This window comes from Neoarius graeffei, chromosome 5 (assembly GCF_027579695.1).
Source record: "Neoarius graeffei isolate fNeoGra1 chromosome 5, fNeoGra1.pri, whole genome shotgun sequence".
Taxonomy (NCBI): domain Eukaryota; kingdom Metazoa; phylum Chordata; class Actinopteri; order Siluriformes; family Ariidae; genus Neoarius; species Neoarius graeffei.
This window is the reverse complement of record NC_083573.1, coordinates 50,782,887-50,808,411: the sequence shown is the minus strand read 5'-3', so window position 1 is coordinate 50,808,411 and position 25,525 is coordinate 50,782,887. Positions and strand designations below refer to the sequence as shown.

The 25,525-nt window shown below is 39.7% G+C and overlaps 1 protein-coding gene across 1 annotated transcript; it reads left to right on the top strand.

Annotated features, from left to right (window-relative positions):
• The first annotated feature begins 6,554 nt into the window (after positions 1–6,554).
• On the top strand, positions 6,555–23,489 carry hormad1 (HORMA domain containing 1). Its single transcript, XM_060920822.1, has 15 exons — positions 6,555–6,587; positions 6,668–6,815; positions 7,277–7,340; positions 7,517–7,553; positions 7,674–7,694; positions 7,817–7,843; positions 8,027–8,094; positions 11,828–11,979; positions 12,191–12,348; positions 14,643–14,732; positions 14,845–14,896; positions 15,097–15,137; positions 21,700–21,780; positions 23,103–23,147; positions 23,400–23,489. Exons 1-15 carry the CDS (start codon positions 6,555–6,557, stop codon positions 23,487–23,489), a joined length of 1,107 nt encoding a protein of 368 aa, XP_060776805.1.
• Positions 23,490–25,525: the final 2,036 nt, after the last annotated feature.

Sequence of the window (25,525 nt, the reverse complement as noted above, 5' to 3'; positions counted from 1 at the left end):
GACGACCCCTCCCACCCTTCTTATGGACCTTTCACCTTCCTGCCATCTGGCAGAAGGTTCTGGAGCATCTGTGCCAATACCACCATCAGACTCTGCAAGAGTTTCTTCCCTGAGGCAGTCAGAATTCTCAACTCGCTGCTGCCTCCCATCACTCACCTGGGCTAGTCAAAGCCCGACCCAGTATGACTTTTGAAACACCACTGTACACCTACACTTTACAATGCTGCATTGGATACTTTATTATTTATTATACTCTTTTTGCTTTTAACTTAATAATGCTGCTACAATTTTTGCTGCTGGGATACAGAATACTTTTCAGACAACTGTTGCAATAGTTTTCCCACACAATGTTCTGTTTTCCTGGATAGTTAACATGTACTGTCCAGTGTATTTACTGTCCAGTCTATTTATTGTCCAGTACTCATTTCACAGGGCGGCACAGTGGTGTAGTGGTTAGCACTGTTGCCTCACAGCAAGAAGGTCCTGGGTTCGAGCCCAGTGGCCGGTGAGGGCCTTTCTGTGTGGAGTTTGCATGTTCTCCCCGTGTCTGCGTGGGTTTCCTCCAGGTGCTCCGGTTTCCCCCACAGTCCAAAGACATGCAGGTTAGGATGGTGGCTCTAAATTGACCGTAGGTGTGAATGTGAGTGTGAATGGTTGTGTGTCTCTATGTGTCAGCCCTGTGATGACCTGGCAACTTGTCCAGGGTGTACCCTGCCTCTCACCCATAGTCAGCTGGGATAGGCTCCAGCTTGCCTGCGACCCTGTAGAACAGGATAAAGCGGCTAGAGATAATGGATGGATGAATACTCATTTCACACTGTATTGTTACATGCTGAGAAACTATATTTCGTTCCAATGTATGCAAGCTATATCGAGGAATGACAATAAAACCCACATGAACTTGAACTACTTGACTATAATTTCTATCAGTCACAACTAATACATTAAAAGAAGGAATGTTTTATGTTCAGGGAAGTTTTCCAACACAAATTTTGGAATATACTAGTTTGTGTTAGGAAGCCCAAAGCAGTAAAATTAATTTACTCAGGCAGTTGGGGAAAAGGGATTAAATTAATTGAATCTCCACTCAATAATAATAATAATAGGCTCTATAACCGAGAACGAATCGATTAGTAAAAGATTCGAATCATTTTCGTGTATTAAACTGTAAGAGTCGAATCACTGAAAAGAATCATTTGGCGCATCCCTAAACACGTGTCATTTAAGAAGCCTCAGGTAGGTCTGTATCACTGAGGCGCTTCGTGGAAATCTGCAGCAATTAGCAAAACACTAGTAATCCGAACGTTAATCATTACTGGGAAGGTAACTTTATGGATATAAACTAATATGAAGTTTTTAAAGTGCGTTTCATACAAGTGAACAGCGTTCCTGCTTGTAGAGGTTCTTTTGCTAACGTTACCTCACTAATGCTAAATTATACCAATCAATCTAACTTTAACTTTATCTCGTGGATTTGACAAAATCATATGAAAAGAATTCTTGTAGACTTTAATCGTATCATTTTAGCTAAACAGTGACCCCTAGCTAGAGTATCTGTGATAAAGTTGAGGTATGGCTAATGCTAGCTAGCTAACATTCTTCACCCCTGAGGCGATTGTACGGTAATACGCCGCGCACTGAAACAAAGATCCAGGACTTATTTAAGGGTCGTTTTACAATCAGGGTACAAAGTTTGTGTCACAGGGGTCCAAAATTCAAATTGATTCAAACTGGTTCTTGTACCAGTTTTTAAGTCAAGGACAAGTTAAAGAACAGAGAGGCATGTGTAATAGTTTGTATTATAACAAGATTAAGTGTAGCTTTAAGCAGGGCTGGGAGAAACAAATAAGTAATTCTCGGAGAGGACATTTTTTTTTGACAATTCAGAATCCACTACTTCCATAGTGCTTTTAAATATAAGGCTGTAAGCTTTGTGTTAGTTGTCTCTAATATTTATGTCCCAATATCTTGACCACATTTTAGGATGAAAATAATCATTTTAGATATGTTATTTTATATTGAAAAATTAGCTGTCTCGGGCAGCACGGTGGTGTAGTGGTTAGCGCTGTCGCCTCACAGCAAGAAGGTCCGGGTTCGAGCCCCGTGGCCGGTGAGGGCCTTTCTGTGCGGAGTTTGCATGTTCTCCCCGTGTCTGCGTGGGTTTCCTCCGGGTGCTCCGGTTTCCCCCACAGTCCAAAGACATGCAGGTTAGGTTAACTGGTGACTCTAAATTGACCGTAGGTGTGAATGTGAGTGTGAATGGTTGTCTGTGTCTATGTGTCAGCCCTGTGATGACCTGGCGACTTGTCCAGGGTGTACCCCGCCTTTCGCCCGTAGTCAGCTGGGATAGACTCCAGCTTGCCTGCGACCCTGTAGAAGGATAAAGCGGCTAGAGAGATAATTAGCTGTCTTGGAGAGGACATTTTTTTGACACATACTAATTTGATCAAAATAGTCTGAAAACTTACTGGCATTCAGCATTAAAACTTAACTATGTTTCCAATGATATGGAACCAAATATGTGTTTTATGGTATAAAGAATGATTTAAGTGCATCCCTTTTGGAGCTACCTGTGGTCAAAAAAGCACTTTTTCTAAATGACACGAGTAATTTTGCTAAATATGACATATATTGCCATACATTCACCAAAAATAACGTTATCACCAAATTTTTTTTTTTTTGCATGGTAAATAGAGCGATCACAGGGCTACAATAAACAACCAAGTTTATTTAGTCAAGCCTTTTGATATTGAAGATAATAAGTGTTAAATGTGATTTTTAGCTTGCGTACCCTGATTGTAAAACAACTCGTAGATAAACAACCCTTAATGAACTTAAACAAAACTAAGGCGATTTTCAGCACACGTGAAACGGTGACTTCAAAAAAGTGAGCAAGAAAATATGTTCACAGTATAAGTATATATAAAGTAGAAAAACGAAATAGCTTTACTCAAAAATCAAAACACTTTAATTATACAGTGGTGCTTGAAAGTTTGTGAACCCTTTAGAATTTTCTATATTTCTGCATAAATATGACCTAAAACATTATCAGATTTTCACACAAGTCCTAAAAGTAGATAAAGAGAACCCAGTTAAACAAATGAGACAAAAATATTATACTTAGTAATTTATTTATTGAGGAAAATGATCTAATATTACATATCTGTGAGTGGCAAAAGTATGTGAACCTTTGCTTTCAGTATCTGGTGTGACCCCCTTGAGCAGCAATAACTGCAACTAAACGTTTCCGGTAACTGTTGATCAGTCCTGCACACCGGCTTGGAGGAATTTTAGCCCATTCCTCCATACAGAACAGCTTCAACTATGGGATGTTGGTGGGTTTCTTCACATGACCTGCTCGCTTCAGGTCCTTCCACAACATTTCGATTGGATTAAGGTCAGGACTTTGACTTGGCCATTCCAAAGCATTAACTTAATTCTTCTTTAACCATTCTTTGGTAGAACGGCTTGTGTGCTTAGGGTCGTTGTCTTGCTGCATGACCCACCTTCTCTTGAGATTCAGTTCATGGACAGATGGCCTGATATTTTCCTTTAGAATTCGGTGGTATAATTCAGAATTCATTGTTCCATCAATGATGGCAAGCCGTCCTGGCCCAGATGCAGCAAAACAGGCCCAAACCATGATACTACCACCACCTTGTTTCACAGATGGGATAAGGCTCTTATGCTGGAATGCAGTGTTTTCCTTTCTCCAAACATAACGCTTCTCATTTAAACCAAAAAGTTCTATTTTGTTCTCATCCATCCACAAAACTTTTTTCCAATAGCCTTCTGGCTTGTCCACGTGATCTTTAGCAAACTGCAGACGAGCAGCAATGTTCTTTTTGGAGAGCAGTGGCTTTCTCCTTGCAACCCTGCCATGCACACCATTGTTGTTCAGTGTTCTCCTGATGGTGGACTCATGAACATTAACATTAGCCAATGTGAGAGAGGCCTTCAGTTGCTTAGAAGTTACCCTGGGGTCCTTTGTAACCTCGCCGACTATTACATGCCTTGCTCTTGAAGTGATCTTTGTTGGTCGGCCACTCCTGGGGAGGGTAACAGTGGTCTTGAATTTCCTCCATTTGTACACAATCTGTCTGACTGTGGATTGGTGGAGTCCAAACTCTTTTAGAGATGGTTTTGTAACCTTTTCCAGCCTGATGAGCATCAACAACGCTTTTTCTGAGGTCCTCATAAATCTCCTTTGTTCGTGCCATGATGCACTTCCACAAACGTGTTGTGAAGATCAGACTTTGATAGATCCCTGTTCTTTAAATAAAACAGGGTGCCCACTCACACCTGATTGTCATCCCATTGATTGAAAACACCTGACTCTAATTTCACCTTCAAATTAACTGCTAATCCTCGAGGATCACATACTTTTGCCATTCACAGATATGTAATATTGGATAATTTTCCTCAATAAATAAATGACCAAGTATGATATTTTTGTCTCATTTGTTTAACTGGGTTCTCTTTATCTACTTTTAGGACTTGTGTGAAAATCTGATGATGTTTTAGGTCATATTTATGCTGAAATATAGAAAATTGTAAAGGGTTCACAAACTTTCAAGCACCACTATATTGAATTTAGAGCGTAAAACTGTACTCACAACACAAATTACATGATTTCACTGCTGATTTTAATTGCACTCATAAGATCCTTTATTAATTTCTGTTCAATAAGTGCATTATCCTGGTCAAGGTCACGTTGGATTGTGAGCCAATCCTGGTAATACTGGGTGCAAGATGGGATACCAATCCATTTCAGGGCACCATGCACACATCCATACTTAATCTACCAGTGTAGCCAGTCTGCCTATGTTTATACAGAAGGAGGAAACTGGAGAATCCGGAGGAAACCAACGTGAACTCCACACAGACACTAACCCAAATTCAGGATCGAAACAGGGGCCCAGGAGCCGTGAGGCAGTGATACCCACATTGCCATTTTGTCACCTTATATTCATCTTGAGGTCAAGATTGGTTCACTATAAAATAGGCATTTTAAATTGGTAGTCATCACACTAACATAATTGTCTTTCAGACAATAAGAAATACAGGATTGAGTAATTGACATTGGACATTTGCTTTCCCAGATAATAATTATGACTAACTAAAATTTTGCAGTTCTTTGAAATTAAAAGAAACAATCCAAATATTCTTGATTCACCTGATGAGTGTTGGTTTGATGCACAAGCAATTTTAAATGATCATTTTACAGTGGATTAAACTTGATCTCTGATTGAAATTGATTTAATGATCTTGTGGTTTTGGCTCTAAATTGTTATAAAAGTCAGTAGTAAAATCATGTCATTTTTATTGTTAGTACAGTCCGGCTCACTAATCTGGCAGTGGTTTGAATGAATACCACTTTGAAATGATTTTATGTATTATAAATATTATATATTATACATATTTTATAAACTGATCTTGTGACTGGATTCCAGGTACTATACAATTCTGCAGCAAAATTAATTAATTTTTTTAGCAGGAAATGGCAAACTGTGCTACATGTAACTTTACCTATTTCAAACTCCCTCTTTATCATATCTGAAATATGATTTCTGATTAAATTTGATTCTTCTTTTTTTGGCTGCTCCCGTTAAAGGTCGCCACAGCAGATCATCATGATCCGCATATTTGATTTGGCATGGGGTGTTTTTTTTAATTTATTTATCTCATCTCATCTCATTATGTCTAGCCGCTTTATCCTGTTCTACAGGGTCGCAGGCAAGCTGGAGCCTATCCCAGCTGACTATGGGCAAAAGGCGGGGTACACCCTGGACAAGTCGCCAGGTCATCACAGGGCTGACACACAGACAACCATTCACACTCATATTCACACCTACGGTCAATTTAGAGTCACCAGTTAACCTAACCTGCATGTCTTTGGACTGTGGGGGAAACCGGAGCACCCAGAGGAAACCCACGCGGACACGGGGAGAACATGCAAACTCCACACAGAAAGGCCCTCGTCGGCCACGGGGCTCGAACCCGGACCTTCTTGTTTTGAGGCGACACCGCTAACCACTACACCACTGTGCCGCTTTATTTATTTATTTATTATAACCCTTCCTGATGCCACCCTCCCCAGTTTATCTGGGTTTGGGACTGGCACTAAGTATGCACTGGCTTGTGCAGCCCCAGTGACTGAGTATTTTTACCTAATCTGCCTTTCTACCTGTGAGAGGAAACCCACACAGACATGAGTAGAACATGCAAACTCCACACATAAAGGCCTCCGTCAGCCATAGGTTCGAACCTGGAACCTTCTTGCTGTGAAGCAACACCACCATACTGCCCTTCTGATTACATTTGATTAAAAGATCAAATTTTTCTTCAACTTCAACCACTTTTAAAAGTTGCAGCACTTTATTAATGGTTTATATTACATTATTGTTTGTTCATAGTTTGAAAAGCTCTCATATCAAGGTTTTAAAGTGCAATACAACTATTGTTAAGTATATTAAAGCCATGCTTGTAAATTCGCTTTGTCAGAATTGAAGCAACCAGCGAGACCAAAGAATTTAGTCATCTTTCTGATCGTCATGGCCTGTGAACAACGCTTGCGGACGCAACAGGTAAAGTTTAAACCAGACTAGGTTTTATTAGCCAGCTAAGTGTTTGCTCTTGACTCCACAGAAATGTTTTTTTTTTTCAGGCGTCTTCACAGATGCTGCCACGTGTAGTTGCCACAGAGCAGCAGTCATTGGTGGTTGTTAAGAAATTACTAGCAATTGCTGTCTCCAGTATCACTTACCTTCGAGGTCTTTTTCCAGAAAAAGCATATGGGAGTAAATACATTGAAGGTAAGAGAAATGCATTTAAACATTAGGCTAAATATCCACAAAAACGCATAAAAATCCACAAAATTCGAATGACATAGATTTGCCATGAGCAATAACTAAAACAGAGATTTGCAGATCTGATACTGACCATACTCTGGATCAGTCGTGGATCAGCTTTGACATATTTTGTAATTGATTCCATTTATGTTTTTAAGCGGTCACTACATCCAGTTGCTCATAAATATGAAATATTCATGCATAGTTTAATTACATTTATCATTTCAGTCAATACATGTTCTCATTTGTCCTGTTAACATGGAGCCATCCCCTCCACATAGGGTTATTTATTCATTTATTCCCCTTTTTGCATGTTATGATTTTCTCATTAGCAACACTGGCACCTCTGATGATTTCATGTTTTTAACCTGTATCATAACCAAGAAATGTGACCTTGATGTTTTTTTCCCCCCTATCTCCCCCAGAACAGAAAGTGATGATTCTTCGAGAGGAGCGGACTTGCCCCGGTGCTAGTCAGATTGTACAGTGGTCAGTATTCCGACATAACAGCAACTGCAGTTGCTCATTAAATAAATGCTCTCACCGTGTTAACATGCTCTAATGGTGGAAATGATTTTTTTTGATTAAGTGTCATACTGAAACTCATTTTATATGTCTTGAAAATGCCAGTGGCTATTTCGTGATTCACTCACTCACACGTACAGGTTGCAGGGATGCTTTGATGCCCTTCAGAAGAGATATGTAAGTCAGCTTCATCTGTAGAAGGACTGAAAACTTTACTCTGGACACTTTGTACACGACATTAAACTTTAACTACTTTATAAATACTGTAATTCCACTTAACAATGTTTATTTCAACAGCTCCGCATGATTTTATTATCCGTGAGTACATTGGGCAGGATGATTGTTCAGAAATGTAACATTTCACTACAGTAATATTCCAAAATGCTCGAGGGGTTACCTTGTTTAATTATGATCAGGATGCATTGCTTATGTTTTCTTAGATGTACTCTGATCCAGAACACCCACAGGTAGGTAATCCTATTTATTTACTTATTTATTATTGAAAGTAATTTAGCAGTATGATGCCAAAGTCAGGTAAGGTGAGATTTATATCACTGGTAACAAACAAATATAAACACTGAGCTCTATGTGATGGTTTCCATCATCCTTAATTTTTACCATGTTGTTATTAAACATGTTCCTTGTTGTAGAAGGTAACTGAATGCTACCAGTTCAGAATTCAGTACACTGAAAAGGGCCCTCGGCTGGATTTTGAAAGGTGATCATTTAGAAATGTGATAGTTTTGAATGTGAATCAGACTGCAGGGAACAATAGGATCCTAACAATGTTATTAACACAGAGGGCATCTAATTTTGTGCAGGTCCATGCACAGGTCAGTGGTATAATGCTGGCATATTCCTAATTTGATTGTTCTTAAGTACTACTGATCTTATCCATCCATCCATTATCTGTAACCGCTTATCCTGTGCAGGGTTGCAGGCGAGCTGGAGTCTATCCCAGCTGACTATGGGCGAGAGGCGGGGTACACCCTGGACAAGTCACCAGGTCATCACAGGGCTACTGATCTCATCCATTTGACCCAAATAGACTATAAATGCCTGTGCTGATGCTAACACAGTGGCAGCTCCCGAAGCCCTCTCTTAGCAGACATACAGAGCCAGACCTTAAAGTCCTGCCTCATATGGCCCTTTTCCACTACCCTTTTTCAGCTCACTTCAGCTTGCTTCAGCTCACTTCAGCCCGACACGGCTCGCGTTTCGACTATCTAAGAACAGCACGACTCAGCTCGCTTCAGCCCTGCTCAGCCCCCAAAACTCGCACAGTTTTGGAGTGGGGCTGAAGTGAGCCAAACCGAGCTGAGTGAGGCTAGGGGCGTGAGGAGACACTCCCCTGTGCACTGATTGGTGAGGAGGAGTGTCCTCACATGCCCACACAAGCCCCGCGAGCACGCTGGGATCTGTAAACACCATAAACCCGGAAGAAGGAGAATTACGAGAATTATGAAGCCTTATGCGCCTCGCCTCATCTATACGCTCTTGCCAGTATCTGTTGGCGTTGTCGGCGACAACAAGCCACAGCACCAAGACCAGCAACACTAACGACTCCATGTCCTCCATGTTTATTGTTTACTCTCCGGGTTGTGAGACTACCGCTTAAAAGGTCACTGATGTCATTGTTTGCGCCGCCTAACGACATCACGTGACGTCCACCCATTTTCGCTAACTCCACCCAATGTGTCCACCCACTTCCAGCCAGCACGGTTCAGCGCGGATGTAGTCGAAATGCAACTCCAACAGCCCCACTCAGCTCGACTCAGCAAGGTACGGCTCAGCCCAACTCAGCCGCGTTGGTAGTGGAAAAGCGGCATTAGTTTCCAACTAACTTTGATGGATGTGTCAACTATTTGTGTAACTTCTGAATTTTCATAGACACACTGAATTTTTACCTGTGACAAATAAGAATAAATAATTCAGTTGTGGGGGTGGCACGGTGGTGTAGTGGTTAGCGCTGTCGCCTCACAGCAAGAAGGTCCGGGTTCGAGCCCCGTGGCCGACGAGGGCCTTTCTGTGCGGAGTTTGCATGTTCTCCCCGTGTCTGCGTGGGTTTCCTCCGGGTGCTCCGGTTTCCCCCACAGTCCAAAGACATGCAGGTTAGGTTAACTGGTGACTCTAAATTGACCGTAGGTGTGAATGTGAGTGTGAATGGTTGTCTGTGTCTATGTGTCAGCCCTGTGATGACCTGGCGACTTGTCCAGGGTGTACCCCGCCTTTCACCCGTAGTCAGCTGGGATAGGCTCCAGCTCGCCTGCGACCCTGTAGAACAGGATAAAGCAGCTAGAGATAATGAGATGAGATGAATTCAGTTGTGGCAAATAAGTGAATGAGAGAGTTAATGCCTCATTATACATTAAACATATTGTTGCTGTCCAATGAAAAACGCGTATCTCAATTTTTTCCAATTTATAGAACGAGGGCAGAAACCTCTATCTAAGCACAGCAGTTCACATCAATATTACCAACAGAAAGCTGAAAATTCCCACTGTTTAATTCATCCTGTTCTGTGAAACAAATGCAAAACTGTGTCAGCTTGATGGATTTCTAGATGGCCTTGCATCAACTGAGTGTTTAAACAGATAACGTTCTAACTTGATTTGAGAAAAAAAAACTTTAGTAAGTTTTTTTTTTTTTAAGAGAGACAGTGTAAACAATTTCCTCGACACAAAGCGAAAACCCTGTGCTTGGTAATGAACGGTCTTGCATTGTCTCCTCATACATGTCAAGTTTGAATCATTCATTCATCTTCAGAAATTGCTTTATCCTGGTCAAAGTCACAGTGAATCCAGAGCCAAGGAACTCTGGGTGCATGGCGGAAATACACCATGAATGGGAAGCCAGTCCATCACTAGGCACACACACACACACACACACACACACACACACACACACACACACACAGTCTCTCTCTTTCACACACACACACACGCACACACACACACACACACACACACACACACACACACACACACACACACACACACATCATAACCAGTCTGCTTACTGTTTATAGGAGGTGAGAGAAAAACAAAGGTTATTGTCCCAAACTTACTTGGCACAACTGATACTAAAAAACTGGTGCACAGAAGTTCCAAAAATAACATCTAGACAGGCGGACATACTGAAGAATGGTTGTAAAGCCCCAGCCACGCTGTTTACAGTTAAACTCAAACTTTCTGAGAAAGAATCAAGTCTGAATTGACAGGTTAAATATTTGTGTTTATATATATTTTTTTGAGTTAAATATAACTCATTGGAATCCATCAAAAGAAAACCACTTTTTCCATGTTTACTGGCTACAGTCCCTGGAAGTCCATTTTAAATAGATTAATTGTACAATGATGACCCTATAAATATTCATTATTTTGGATTTATTTTGTATAATACACTTGATTAAAAAGGAGGAGTGGTGGGGTTGTGTTCATTTTCCTGAAAATATTTTTTTGGAGATACACATTTTTCTTTGGAAAACAATAATATACAGTACTGTGCAAAACTATATACAGTACTGGGCACTTTTTTAAATACAGACTTTGTTATGGATGACTATCACGTCTGCATTATTGAGTCAGTACAAAACCATTTAATATTTCCAAAAATAACTTTTCCAACAAAATTCATGTTACAGAAAAATGCTTGCATGTCAGCAAAGAAAGCAACGTATTACATTACAAACCTGTTTTCAGTTAAAAATCAAAAAACGTAATGAAGACTGCTGAATTTTGCATGCAAATAAAAAGAAGCAAGAGTGACACAGTTTCCAGAAGAACTGTGCCAGATTCTTCAGGATGCTCAGTGTAACAGTAAAAAATACCAGCAAATTTCCTTATAAAGCTGTACAAATTTGACCTGAGACTGCTTATTTAAAAAGGGTCGTCATATCAAATATTGACTTTGTTCAGTTTATTACTGTTTACTGCTCTTTACAGAAGATTTCTTTAAATTTAAAAATGTTTTATTTCATTATTTTCAAGGCATTTTTGTTTTATAGCTATATTTTTACATGCTATATTTTATATTTATATGCTGTATTTTATTTTGCATAGTACTGTATACCGGTATGGCACAGTCAGTGCAGTGAAAAGAAAAAGGCGCTTGTAAGTTACAGCATATTGTCCAGGCTGTTACTTTTACTATGAAAACAAAATTCTGTTTTCATAATTTTTTCAAAATATAACTATCATTATGAGAGATGTCACCATGCTGAGCCAGGGTGCACACTTTTTTAAGAGGGATGAGAGACTAACCACACTTTTAGGTAATGTGTTCATTGTAACAACACAGCTTTTCACCAGGTTTCCATCTGCCCTGATGGTCACAAAATACCCACACGTGCCAGCACTGCAAAAGCTGCACCTAATTTTTGAACTGATAATGAAAATATAGCCCATGGTCTTTGAAAAAGGAAATGATCTCACTTGAAAATGTTTTGTCAGCAAAAGCCAGAAGAATGTAACTAAGATGGATTGCAGTGACATAAAGAAAGCGAGTATTCTGTTGGTGCGTAAACTGTACACACTGATGCAGAACCTCGGCCCACTCCCTGATAGTGTGTGCCTCAACATGAGGCTCTCCTACTATGATGACGGTAAATCACAGCTTGTACACCTGCTCACATTCATGCAGCACAATTCATAAACTCATGCACATACAGGTCAAGAGCTTCAGTTTATGTTCACATCAAACATAATGTAGTGGATGGGATCTCAGTGACTTTGACTGCTTAGTGACAAAGTTTCATAACTGTGAGTGAATTTTCCACACTTTTTCATGTTTGTATCGATTTACATGCTTGGCAGTGACTCCATATGACTACCAGCCACCGGGCTTTAAAGAAGGAGAAAACAGCATGCTGGTCTTTCAGAAAGAGCCAGTGAATCTGACCATGGGAGAAGTTGTGACACCCTTCCACACCCTAAAAGTGGATGTCACCACTGAGAGAGAGAGATTGGAAGAGGTGCTGTTTAAACTTTATGGAGACATTGTGAAATGAAGATTTAAGTGTTTTATATATATATATATATATATATATATATATATATAAGATAGAGTCTATGTTTTATTGATTGGTTTGAAGACAGGTCATCATTAATCAGCCACAAGCCCCAGAATGTCTAGGATGCAATGTGTGTTCATAGGGTCATGGCAACCAGAGGCCTAAACAGTGTTTTTTTGTTTTTGTTTTTTTTTTAGCACTTTTTTTTGTTTACCACATAATTCCATATATAATATGGACATTTATTTGTATATTTGACATGAGTGTTTTACTGGTAAATACACCACTTGTATTTTTCATATGAGCTACATCCGGGACATGGAGAACAAAAACCGTGACTGTACTTTTTGTTTGTGAATGTCTATACAATAAAAAGACAATCACATTTTGGCTTGAAGAGGAAAATACACACGCACACGCGCGCGCGCACACACACACACACACACACACACACACACACACACACACACACATATATATATATACAGTGGTGCTTGAAAGTTTGTGAACCCTTTAGAATTTTCTATATTTCTGCATAAATATGTCCTAAAACATCATCAGATTTTCACACAAGTCCTAAAAGTAGATAAAGAGAACCCAGTTAAACAAATGAGATAAAAATATTATACTTGGTCATTTATTTATTGAGGAAAATGATCCAATATTACATATCTGTGAGTGGCAAAAGTATGTGAACCTCTAGGATTAGCAGTTAATTTGAAGGTGAAATTAGAGTCAGGTGTTTTCAATCAATGGGATGACAATCAGGTGTGAGTGGGCACCCTGTTTTATTTAAAGAACAGGGATCTATCAAGGTCTGATCTTCACAACACATGTTTGTGGAAGTGTATCATGGCACGGACAAAGGAGATTTCTGAGGACCTCAGAAAAAGCGTTGTTGATGCTCATCAGGCTGGCAAAGGTTACAAAACCATCTCTAAAGAGTTTGGACTCCACCAATCCACAGTCAGTCAAACAGATTGTGTACAAATGGAGGAAATTCAAGACCATTGTTACCCTCCCCAGGAGTGGTCGACCAACAAAGATCACTCCAAGAGCAAGGCGTGTAATAGTCGGCGAGGTCACAAAGGACCCCAGGGTAACTTCTAAGCAACTGAAGGCCTCTCTCACATTGGCTAATGTTAATGTTCATGAGTCCACCATCAGGAGAACACTGAACAACAATGGTGTGCATGGCAGGGTTGCAAGGAGAAAACCACTGCTCTCCAAAAAGAACATTGCTGCTCGTCTGCAGTTTGCTAAAGATCACGTGGACAAGCCAGAAGGCTTTTGGAAAAATGTTTTGTGGACAGATGAGACCAAAATAGAACTTTTTGGTTTAAATGAGAAGTGTTATGTTTGGAGAAAGGAAAACACTGCATTCCAGCATAAGAACCTTATCCCATCTGTGAAACATGGTGGTGGTAGTATCATGGTTTGGGCCTGTTTTGCTGCATCTGGGCCAGGACAGCTTGCCATCATTGATGGAACAATGAATTCTGAATTATACCAGTGAATTCTAAAGGAAAATGTCAGGACGTCTGTCCATGAACTGAATCTCAAGAGAAGGTGGGTCATGCAGCAAGACAATGACCCTAAGCACACAAGTCGTTCTACCAAAGAATGGTTAAAGAAGAATAAAGTTAATGTTTTGGAATGGCCAAGTCAAAGTCCTGACCTTAATCCAATCAAAATGTTGTGGAAGGACCTGAAGCGAGCAGTTCATGTGAGGAAACCCACCAACATCCCAGAGTTGAAGCTGTTCTGTATGGAGGAATGGGCTAAAATTCCTCCAAGCTGGTGTGCAGGACTGATCAACAGTTACCGGAAACATCTAGTTGCAGTTATTGCTGCACAAGGGGGTCACGCCAGATACTGAAAGCAAAGGTTCACATACTTTTGCCACTCACAGATATGTAATATTGGATCATTTTCCTCAATAAATAAATTACCAAGTATAATATTTTTGTCTCATTTGTTTAGCTGCCTTCTCTTTAAATCTACTTTTAGGACTTGTGTGAAAATCTGATGATGTTTTAGGTCATATTTATGCAGAAATATAGAAAATTATAAAGGGTTCACAAACTTTCAAGCACCACTGTATATACACACACATATACACTAGTATATATATATATACCAGTAGTGTGTGAGTGAGTGTTATTTTCCTAATTAGACAATTTAATTCTTTAGTTCAGTCCTAGGTAATATAATTTTTAATGTAGTTCAAAAAATTTTTGTCTGTATGTTTGCAGGTAGATGATGATGAGCCAATATGTGCCAGAGATAGATGGAATTTGATAATAAATGAAGAAGAAATGGTTTGTGTGTCAAATGTTCAGCAGGTAAGGACAGCTTTTTAAATATAGTCCTCACATTTAGATTTAGATTCTGCATTCAACTAAATTTCACTTGAAGCAGTCTGACTTGCATTCATTGTATTTTTTCTGTAAATAGGAGTTTGTAACCAAAGAAAACATTGTTATTGACACTGGAATTGAGAACTCGGGTAAGCTTTCTCAGATGGTTTGAGACAATCATCAATTTGTAATTTCATTATTTCCATTTAATTTGTTCTGCAGATGTGTACAATGCATTCATCATTATCTTGATGTCACCTTTAGTAACATGAGTATTAAAGTAAACAAAGGAAATATAATAACGTGTAAATTTTACTTTTATATATGCTTTCTGTTTTCACATTGACAGATCTGAGCAAAGAGGAGATAATGGAGAATTCACAATTCATGGTAAATCAGTTAAGAATATTGAACACTCATGCATCTCAAAAAATTAGAATATCGCAATTAGAATTCACAAAGGTAAACTTTCATATATTCTATATTCTTTACACATAAAGTGAAATATTTCATGCCTTTTTTGTTTTCATTTTGATGATTATGGCTTATAGCTCATGAAAATCAGATATCCAGTGTCTCAAATTATGAGAATATTTCCTAAGATCAATCAAAAAAGGATTTACAATACAGAAATGTCCACCTCTTGAAAAGTATGTTCATTTATACACTCAGCACTTGGTTGGGGCTCCTTTACCACAAATTATTGCATCAATGCAGTGTGGTATGGAGTGGATCAGCCTGTGGCACTGCTGAGGTGTTATTGAAGCCCAGGTTGCTTTGATAGCGGCCTTCAGCTCGCCTGTGTTTTTGGGTCGGGTGTTTCTCATCTTTCTCTTGACAATACCCAGAAGATTCTATGGGGTTCAGGTCAGGCGAATTGGCTGGTCAGTCAAGCACAGTAATATCATGGTCAGCAAACCATTGCTAGTAGTTTTGTCACTGTGAGCAGGTGCTAAATCCTGCTGGAAAAGGAAATTTGCATCTCCATAAAGCTTGTTAGGAGATGGAACCATGAAGTGCTCTAAAATCTCCTTGTAGGCGGCTGCATTGACTTTGGACTTGATAAAACATAGTGGATCAACACATCTCATCTCATTATCTGTAGCCGCTTTATCCTTCTACAGGGTCGCAGGCAAGCTGGAGCCTATCCCAGCTGACTACGGGCGAAAGGCGGGGTACACCCTGGACAAGTCGCCAGGTCATCACAGGGCTGACACATAGACACAGACAACCATTCACACTCACATTCACACCTGCGGTCAATTTAGAGTCACCAGTTAACCTAACCTGCATATCTTTGGACTGTGGGGGAAACCGGAGCACCCGGAGGAAACCCACGCGGACACGGGGAGAACATGCAAACTCCGCACAGAAAGGCCCTCGCCGGCCACGGGGCTCGAACCCGGGCCTTCTTGCTGTGAGGCGACAGCGCTAACCACTACACCACCGTGCTGCCCCTGGATCAACACATGGCACTCTAAATCATCACAGGCTGTGAAAACTTTACACCACGGGCGATTGCTCTAAGACAACGAGGGAGGCTCAGCCTCCTCTAAAAATGACGAACATCGTGTAGGATGAATTGCGCTAGGCTTATGTTATAGCCGACCTTATAACATTACTATTTCAGATCCAGAATCATAGAAATATATGTGCTCAACCCAACTACAGTGCGAAATCATTCCGTTATAACTTTCCCCAGTTCGCCTAATGTGTGCATGAGTTTTCTCCCTCGTGACAGCGCGATGCAGCCCAGCCTCAGTGGACTTCAGTGGCATTTGGGAGCTATGCGCTTTTCAATATCAAAATGCAAGACGGTTATTGGACAAATACTGTGAAAACGCCCGCCCACCGGACTCCCAGCCTCAGTGGACTTCAGTGGCATTTGGGAGCTATGCGCTTTTCAATCTCAAAATGCAAGACGGTTATTGGGCAAATACTGCGAAAACGTCCGCCCACCGGACTCCCAGCCTCACAGTGGGAGGGACATGGCAAAGCTTTCCGCGAGGAGACTGGTGATTGGTGAAAGCGGCCGGATATTTTCTTTGATTGACAGCTCATTTCAAATATAGACAGGCAGCGGTGAATTTCAGTTCAGTCCCATGCGGATTCGCAAGTGCTGTGGTGTATTGTAAGAGATCAGCTTACATTTCGATTTCATTCATTACATACGGTTTCTACCAGCTTTTTTAGTTTGTATATATTTTCATTGTAAATAAAGTGTAAATATAGTGTTGTCAAGTTTGCTATCTTAGTTCCAGAAATTTCGTTTATTTGAGTGACTGAACTTGAACTTGAGGGGGCTAGTCAGCTAGCAAGAAAGCTGTGCACGGATGCCAAGCATTGCTGATTTAATTTTGGCGAAGCCATTTGCCAGTCTTCCTTTCGAGGAAAAAATTAAAATTAAAGAGCAGGGTAGACCAACGCCTCAAATTGACTTGGTGAAAAAGGTAGGGAATAATACTCGTTCCTTTCAGCTCTCCTGGTACGAGAAAGTGAATTGGCTAACAGCAAGTGACCCACATCAACAACAGTAAATAGGCTACTTTAGTAATATGTCATGGATGGACCAAAAATATAGAATCTATTTAAAATGTTTATGCTGAGTATATTATATTGGAATATATATTTTTCTGGATATGAATTAAACACAGCTACAATTTGGAAAACATTTTTAAACAAAAACACAGCCGAGACCATTTCACACTACAGACCTGGATTAAAAGTGAAGGGTTATCAAAATTGTCAATAAAACATTTCTCAGTCAAAATAAGTAAAATATAGGGAAAGTGTCATTGAATGAAATGTGTGGCACCCAGCTCTACTGCTGAGGTTCCTGACAAAGAGCTGCTTTCAATAATGATCAATTTTTAAACAACATGCTACAATTTTAAAATATAAAATGTTAAAATATACCCCCCCCCCAACACCACCATCATGTATATTGGACAGTAGGCTAATGGGCCAAAAGAACCTGTTATTTCACAGTTTGTGACCCTGCCAACAATCAGCCAGATCAGAGGCAAGAGTATGGGCAAAATTGATGTGTTTTTTCTTTTAAAATCTGGAAATATCATAACCGACCAGCCTCCCCTGTTTGAAAGACTACCAGCCGCCACTGCTTTACACGGGCAGGGCTCTACATTAACAGTAGTCCAACTGCGTGGGATAAACAAATGTTTGGTCCGGACAAGTCAAACCTGCATCTGCCTGTCTGACAGGGCAAGTTGAATATTTGTTGAAAATCACCATTTTATAGTAATTATTTAAGAGTTACATCAATAAAGTTCCAACAAGACCAGTTCAGTCACCTCGATCTGGCCGTGTTATTGTTTACAAAATTCCAGGGAAGCCGCATACAGCAGGTATTTGTGTAAAAATAACCACGTCATAATATCTAATTGTAGATTATTAGACTTTGAATTCATCAAAATCAGAGAAATGGCGATCAAATACCAAAAGAAAATAAATATCTGTGGTGGATCTTCATTTCATTCAGACATTCATTGTATTTTTCTTTTGTGTGGTTCACATTAACCATCACAAATGTCATAAACTTTTTCATGGGAATTTTACAACAGTGCCAAACTTACTTGCAGTTTGCTTTCATCCACAACGTGATCCTGTCACCCTCATCATATCCAGCTTGTTTTCTTTCTGTTTCATTTTGTCAAAAGAAAGTGAAAAAGATGACAGTCCCAAATAGATAAAAGGACGAACAGAAACCAGACAGTCATATGAAAAGAAAAGGAAACACGAGTTCCTTTCAAAGTGGCTCAAAAAAACCGAGTCACCTGGTGATCACAATGTTTCCTAATCTGTCTTTAAATTAATTTATACTTCAAGTTTTACTGGATTAATTAAGATTTAACTTTATTTCCTCCAGAAGCTTTGAATTTGTATGAGTCCAACATTTAAAATTGCAGATCACGTAATGGGTTATAACAACACATTCACCATAATGGAGCTTTGGATAGTTTTTGTTTATCGTTACAGTTAAAGTTTGAGTTTTATTGAAAAATTATAAATCATTAAAGCATAATGATTATTATAACTATACCTGCTTTTTGATACATTTTGTTAAGCACTTTCCTTTCACTGAAATAATAAATACATCATAATAAAAAAGTTATGGTCAGGACAAGTGAAAAACCTTGCTGCTTGTCCGTCCAGACAAGTGGCTTAAAAAGTTAATGTCAAGCCATGATTGGACTTCAGGCACCTTGGATTCTGTGCCTCTCCACTCTTCCAGGACCTTTATTCCAAATGAAATGTAAAATTTACTTTCATCTGAAAAGAGGACTTTGGACCACTGAGTAACAGTCCAGTTCCTTCTCTGCTTAGCTCAGGTAAGACGCTTCTGGCGTTGTCTCTGTTTCAGGAGTGGCTTGATATTAGGAATGTGACAGTTGTACCCCCTTTCCTGAAGACGTCTGTGAATGGTGGCTCTTGATGCACTGACACCAGCCTCACTTTTGAAGCTCTCCCAAGTTCTTGAATTGATTTTTCTTGAGAATCCTCTCAAGGCTGCACTCATCCTTGTTGCATGTGCACCTTTTCCAGCCAGCCTTTTCAGCAGTGACCACCTGTGAGTTACTCTCCTTATGTTGGGTGTCAGTGATTGTCTTCTGGACAACTGTCAAGTCAGCAGTCTTCCTCATCATTGTGGTTGCATGTACTGAACTAGACCAAGAGTTACACAGTATTTATACTGTTTTAGTCAAACTCGAAATGAAATATTCTCATAATTTGAGATGCTGGATTTTTGATTTTCATTATCTATGAGCTATAAACGGTGTCAGAGAAGAGGTCTATGGACAAACTATTGAACATCATCGATGATGCCAGTCACCCTCTGCACACCGTCATCAGCAACCAGAGGAGTCTGTTCAGTGACAGAATGCTCCTTCCCAAGTGCAGGACGAACAGACTCAAAAACTCCTTTGTCCCTCACGCCATCAGACTGTACAACTCCTCTCTGGGGGGGAGGAGGGGTAACAGGAGGACAGAGGACGGGAAGGAGCAGTAGCCTAGCCTAACAATAAGCAATACTGGCCGGACAATGTGCAATATAAAGTGCAATATCTCTCCTACCGCCCCCGCCCCCCCCCCTTCTCCCCACCTTTTTTTTCCCCTTCCCCCTCCTTCCTCTCGTCCCCATATCTTATTCTTTTTATATATTTGTATATGTAAATACTTATTTTAATTTATCTAGAAGTTTTCTCTATTTCTTTTCTCTGTTTATCTGTAATGATGCTGCTGGAATCTTAATTTCCCTGAGGGAACCCTCCCAAAGGGATCAATAAAGTTTTATCTAATCTATCTAATCTAATCTAATCTAATCTAATCATCAAAATTAAAACAAAAAAGGCTTGAAATATTTCACTTTACATGTAAGGAATATAGAATATATGAAACTTTATCTTTTTAAATTAAATTATGAAAAAAATGAACTTTTTCACGATATTCAAATTTTTTGAGATGCGCTAGTATATTAGAAAACAGAACGTGAGTTCATTCTCAAAGCCAGTGTTTTTCTCAGTGACAGAACAATCAGATTTAAACATAAGATTGTTGATGTAAATGTAGTCTACCAGTCAAAAGTTTGGATAAAAAAAGCTTATAGATGGGTTTTTATCATTTAAAAAAAAAAAATAATAATAATAATAATAATAATATGAAATAACAAATAAATGAAATTATGCAGTGACTATGAAAGGTGTTAAACAAATCAAAACTATTTTATATTCTTAACAGGAATTTGTAACAGATTAACTTTTTTTTAACTGATTAAGCTTTTTCAAGCTCTTGACATCTTCTCAAGCAGCTTCATGACAGAACATTTTTTAAAGTTACCAAATAGACTGAGCACATGTTGGTTTCTTTTCCTTAGTTACAAATGACAACTGGTTGTTTCAAGAGATAATTTAAAGTTAGTTAGTTAGATAGATAGATAGATAGATAGATAGATAGATAGATAGATAGATAGATAGATAGATAGATAGATAGATCAACCCTGCTTGTATTAGCTAAAAAAAAAACAACCTTATTATTAAAACCTTGATTCAGAAATAAATATATACATGGCCATTAATTTCACTTTTTAAATTTGCTTTATCGCAATGCCTTTATCTCTCATCTCATTATCTCTAGCCGCTTTATCCTTCTACAGGGTCGCAGGCAAGCTGGAGCCTATCCCAGCTGACTATGGGCGAAAGGCGGGGTACACCCTGGACAAGTCACCAGGTCATCACAGGGCTGACACATAGACACAGACAACCATTCACATTCACACCTACGGTCAATTTAGAGTCACCAGTTAACCTAACCTGCATGTCTTTAGACTGTGGGGGAAACCGGAGCACCCGGAGGAAACCCACGCAGACACGGGGAGAACATGCAAACTCCGCACAGAAAGGCCCTCGCCGGCCCCGGGGCTCGAACCCAGGACCTTCTTGCTGTGAGGCGACAGCGCTAACCACTACACCACCCACGCAATGCCTTTATGATAAGGAAAAATATACAGTATATATGCAATCTTGTGTATCAAAGGTTTGACTGGGAGTGTAAATCACTTTACAAATAATCAACTCCATAATCATATTCCCACAACAGGCAAGAACAAATACAGCAGTTCTCGGAATTATTAAAACTATCTTTACCTGCAGTAGACTGCTTGCTGTTGTGTTTTAGTTTGCAGTGACTGAAACAATTAGAAACCATTAGCACTGCAGCAGTTGTGTAAGACTATAAGAACTGTGCAATACGAACAACACCTGTATACAATATTCTAGTATAAAAATCTAATTCACTGATCTATTGTAATTCATGTGGACTGTAGAAGTGAATGATTTGTTTTATTTAAAAAATATATATAATATATTTCCAATTTGGTATACCCTTAGGCTTCTTAATGGAACCTGTGATAGATTCAAGTCTGTTTGTTATACAGGCAGACAGTCTTGTAAAGAAGACAGCTGACCTTGATGTGGCGACCAGGAAAACAAGGAGTGGCCGAGTGTTCAACTGCTCAGTAAATAGCTCTACATCTGTATTTGTGTAAGGAATAACACACTCCAGACCATGTTGTTATATGAAAATAATGCAAGCCAGGGGTTGTAAAGTGCGTTATTTACGTATAACAACATGGTCTGGAGTGTGTGATTCCACTTATACCACAGTGATTTGCTAATGATTCCAATGTTTAATTTATTGATGAATGCCACATCATGCATTTTAACAGTTTGTAGTTAGAAGTGGTGTTGTAGAACATCCAAGAGACAAGTTATGGCCCTTTTCCACTACCCTTTTTCAGCTCGCTTCAGCTCACTTCAGCCCGACACGGCTCGCGTTTCGACTACCAAAAAACAGCACGACTCAGCTCGCTTCAGCCCTGCTTAGCCCCTAAAACTCGCACCGTTTTGGAGTAGGGCTGAAGCGAGCCAAACCGTGCCGAGTGAGGCTGGGGGCGTGAGCAGACACTCCCATGTGCACTGATTGGTGAGGAGGAGTGTCCTCACATGCCCACACACGCCCCGCGAGCACACTGGGATCTGTAAACACCGTAAACCCGGAAGAAGAAGAATTACGAATTACGAGAATTATGAAGCCTTATGCGCCTCGCCTCATCTATACACTCTTGCCAGTATCTGTTGGCGTTGTCGGTGACAACAAGCCACAGCACCAAGACCAGCAACACTAACGACTCCATGTCCTCCATGTTTATTGTTTACTATCCGGGTCATGAGACTACCGCTTAAAAGCTCACTGATGTCACTGTTTGTGCTGCTTAATGACATCACGTGACGTCCACCCACTTTCGCTAACTCCACCCAATGTGTCCACCCACTTCCAGCCAGCACGGTTCAGCGCGGTTGTAGTCGAAATGCAACTCCAACAGCCCCACTCAGCTCGACTCAGCACGGCACGGCTCAGCCCGACTCAGCCGCGTTTGTAGTGGAAAAGCGGCATTAGTTCCCATTCACTCCTAGTTGCAATAAACAGCCATTCACACACCAGCCTCTCTCTCTCTCTCTCTCTCTCTCTCTTTTTCTCTCTCAAAACGTAGCCTGCCGGAAAACTATAGAAAAAATAAAGTATTAGAACGATCCTGTTAAAATTAACCTGTCATATATGTTACAGCCTGAACTACTGTCTGAGCCGTGCTGTTGTACACACATTATGCACACTTTATGACCAATCAGAATTTGAGCATTCACCTGTGCTGTGGTGTTAACCTTATTATTATTATTATTATTATTATTATATAATATAATATTTCATAGTACCTTAGTCATTATGCTGAATTTTATCTTTAATATTGATGTAAATGGTTTGTTTATTTTGGCATTATAGGACAATAAAGATGGTACAGTGCCTTCATCCACAGAAAAGAAACCGGTAAGCTGAAAACCACTGTAAACACAGCCCTGCTGTGGAAAACTGTAGACATAAACATACTGCTTGGAGCAGTGTTTGGACAGAGAAGTGAGAAACAAGTCTAAATTCTAGAAGTATCACAATCTAAAACCTCAACTTGATTTTTGTCTTCATTATTACTCTTACAGTTTTAGTACCAATATGATCACAACTGTTAATTGTAGCTCAAAATTGTAGCATCTAAAATATATATATACCCTCTTCTCTTTGTAGGTTTCTCAGTTTCAGTTTCCACTTAGTCAAGACCCTTTGCCTGCTCCTCCAAAGAGGCGCAAGTTCAGTGTCCCTAAAGAAAACCACTGACACTTTACTACAAAACATTGTAGTGCACCCAGGACAGCTTGAGCATATTAACCTACATAGTATATGATGACATATTGTAAAACAAGCAATGCTCACAGTAGTTTTGTCTTTCTTAACTAAATAGTGTGAATTCCAGATGTTAAACAGGTTTTGGCACAGATTAATATTGTAGTTAATGGTAAGTGTGTTTCAGAAATGATGTGTTTGTTTTTACATGTTAACTAAGTCAAACCTGTTTTCAAGCATACAGATAGTATTTTTTTTTACCGTCAATTGATTTGATACTTCAGTATCCAACATGTATTGTTTTATTTGAATTATAAATGCATATTTGCTTGTTTTAATGTTAATATAGTTCAGACTTTTGAAAATAAATACATATTTCTGTGAGCAGCATTCAGTTGTTGCACTTTTATCCTTCATCTTGACTAGCACTGGGGAGCGAGAATAATAGTCCACTAGGTGGCACCAGTAGCATTATTCCAGAGGACTAGAGCAAACACTAAATGAGACATAGACCTTATTTAAGTACTACATTCAATATGGCCTTGTTTGCTTTATCATGACCTATCATCTAAGCCATATGAGACATCTACTTGCAGCACAGGGAATGGTTTTATTGTGGGTAGTGCACCTTTGGCACCAAAGTCCTTTAACCTGCTGGCAGAGCTGTACTAACTAGCTAGCAAAGATAGATAACAATTGCATAAGCTGCCGTGTATGGATTAAGCAGTGTAGAGTTCCATTTTTTCTATTTCCTACATTTGATTTCCATGTAGGAAATCAAATGTCTTTTTTTAAGTACTCAGTATTGTATCAGTTTGGGTTATGGCCCAGTTCACCGTTTTGCACTGTTTTGCAGAGAAAATTGCATCAGAGTCCAATATCACCTCAGCCCAATGGCCCACCAATGGTTTACTTGGACTGATAAAATAATGTGAGACAAGGGCATGTTCAAGCAATAAAGATATGGATTACTTTGATGACAAGCCAGTAACAGTCTACGGGTGCATATTAAGATAATTATTCCAGAGCAGTACCCATTGCTTTATCTGTTTGTGGTTAGTCCAGCTGTGAAAATATACACTTCCATACCACACCTCATGTGACCTTAAACTGTACCTTCTTGAATAATTTTCTTTCCATTTGCTTCTGCTTGTTTAGATATGCCCAGCTGCACTACACCTGTCTACCTCTGATCAATACTACTGCAAATTAGTCACTTATACACACACAGACCCATAGAGTGAGGGTGAGAGGCAGAGTTCATTAAATAATCCATAAACAGACATGCTGAAGTATTGCGATGCCCAGTTTGAATGGCTTGCTAAGAAAGAGATCTGGTATTTGTAATATAGTAGAGACGGCCTGTGTAATGTTCCTGCTTTATCCAAATATAGTATACATTTTTATGAATGAGAGATAAAATGTGAGGAAATGCATGTAGATTGTAAGACATTTGTTTTATTGCTGCTCATATGATGCATTCACTAGCAGCACAGAATACCTTCAAAATAAGGTAAAGCACAACCGTTATCCTTAAAAACCAGATAATACAGGGGAAATCTGGATTCAGGTGAGAGTTCTCAGTCAATTAAGAACCCTCATGACAAATGCCAAATTTAAGGAGATAGTTCATGGGCATACCAAAAGTCTAACTGTTCAGACCTGTTTGGTGTGGCTGTGGAGCTCGAGACTTAGCACTCAGAGCTGTCAGGCTGATTAGAGACAAGGAAAGCCCTGAGCGTGTTCAGAGATCTGAGCCGCTGTCAGGCCATGAGGGGGAGGCAGAGTGTTATTCCCCCTCAGGGCTTCTATGCTAGGAGAGCAAAAGGAACTCTGGACATTTAGCAGGGGACCCTGATCCCCTGACCTTGCCAGAAGGGCAGCAAATGTTTTGCTGCTGATTAGTAATTCTTCAGTGCAGTAGCTTTCCCCTATCCCCTCAGTATGCTTCAATTGAAAACGAGACCATGGGCTTTTCTTCGGAATCCATGGGTTGTGACTTATTTGTGTAAATAATAATGCAAGGGGGA

Coding starts and splice junctions, on each gene's coding strand:
- hormad1 (XM_060920822.1), top strand. CDS start 6,555: ATGGCCTGTGAACAACGCTTGCGGACGCAACAG. Junction 7,695..7,816: donor TCCGCATGATTTTATTATCC/GTGAGTACATTG, acceptor ATGTTTTCTTAG/ATGTACTCTGATCCAGAACA. Junction 21,781..23,102: donor GCCGAGTGTTCAACTGCTCA/GTAAATAGCTCT, acceptor TTGGCATTATAG/GACAATAAAGATGGTACAGT.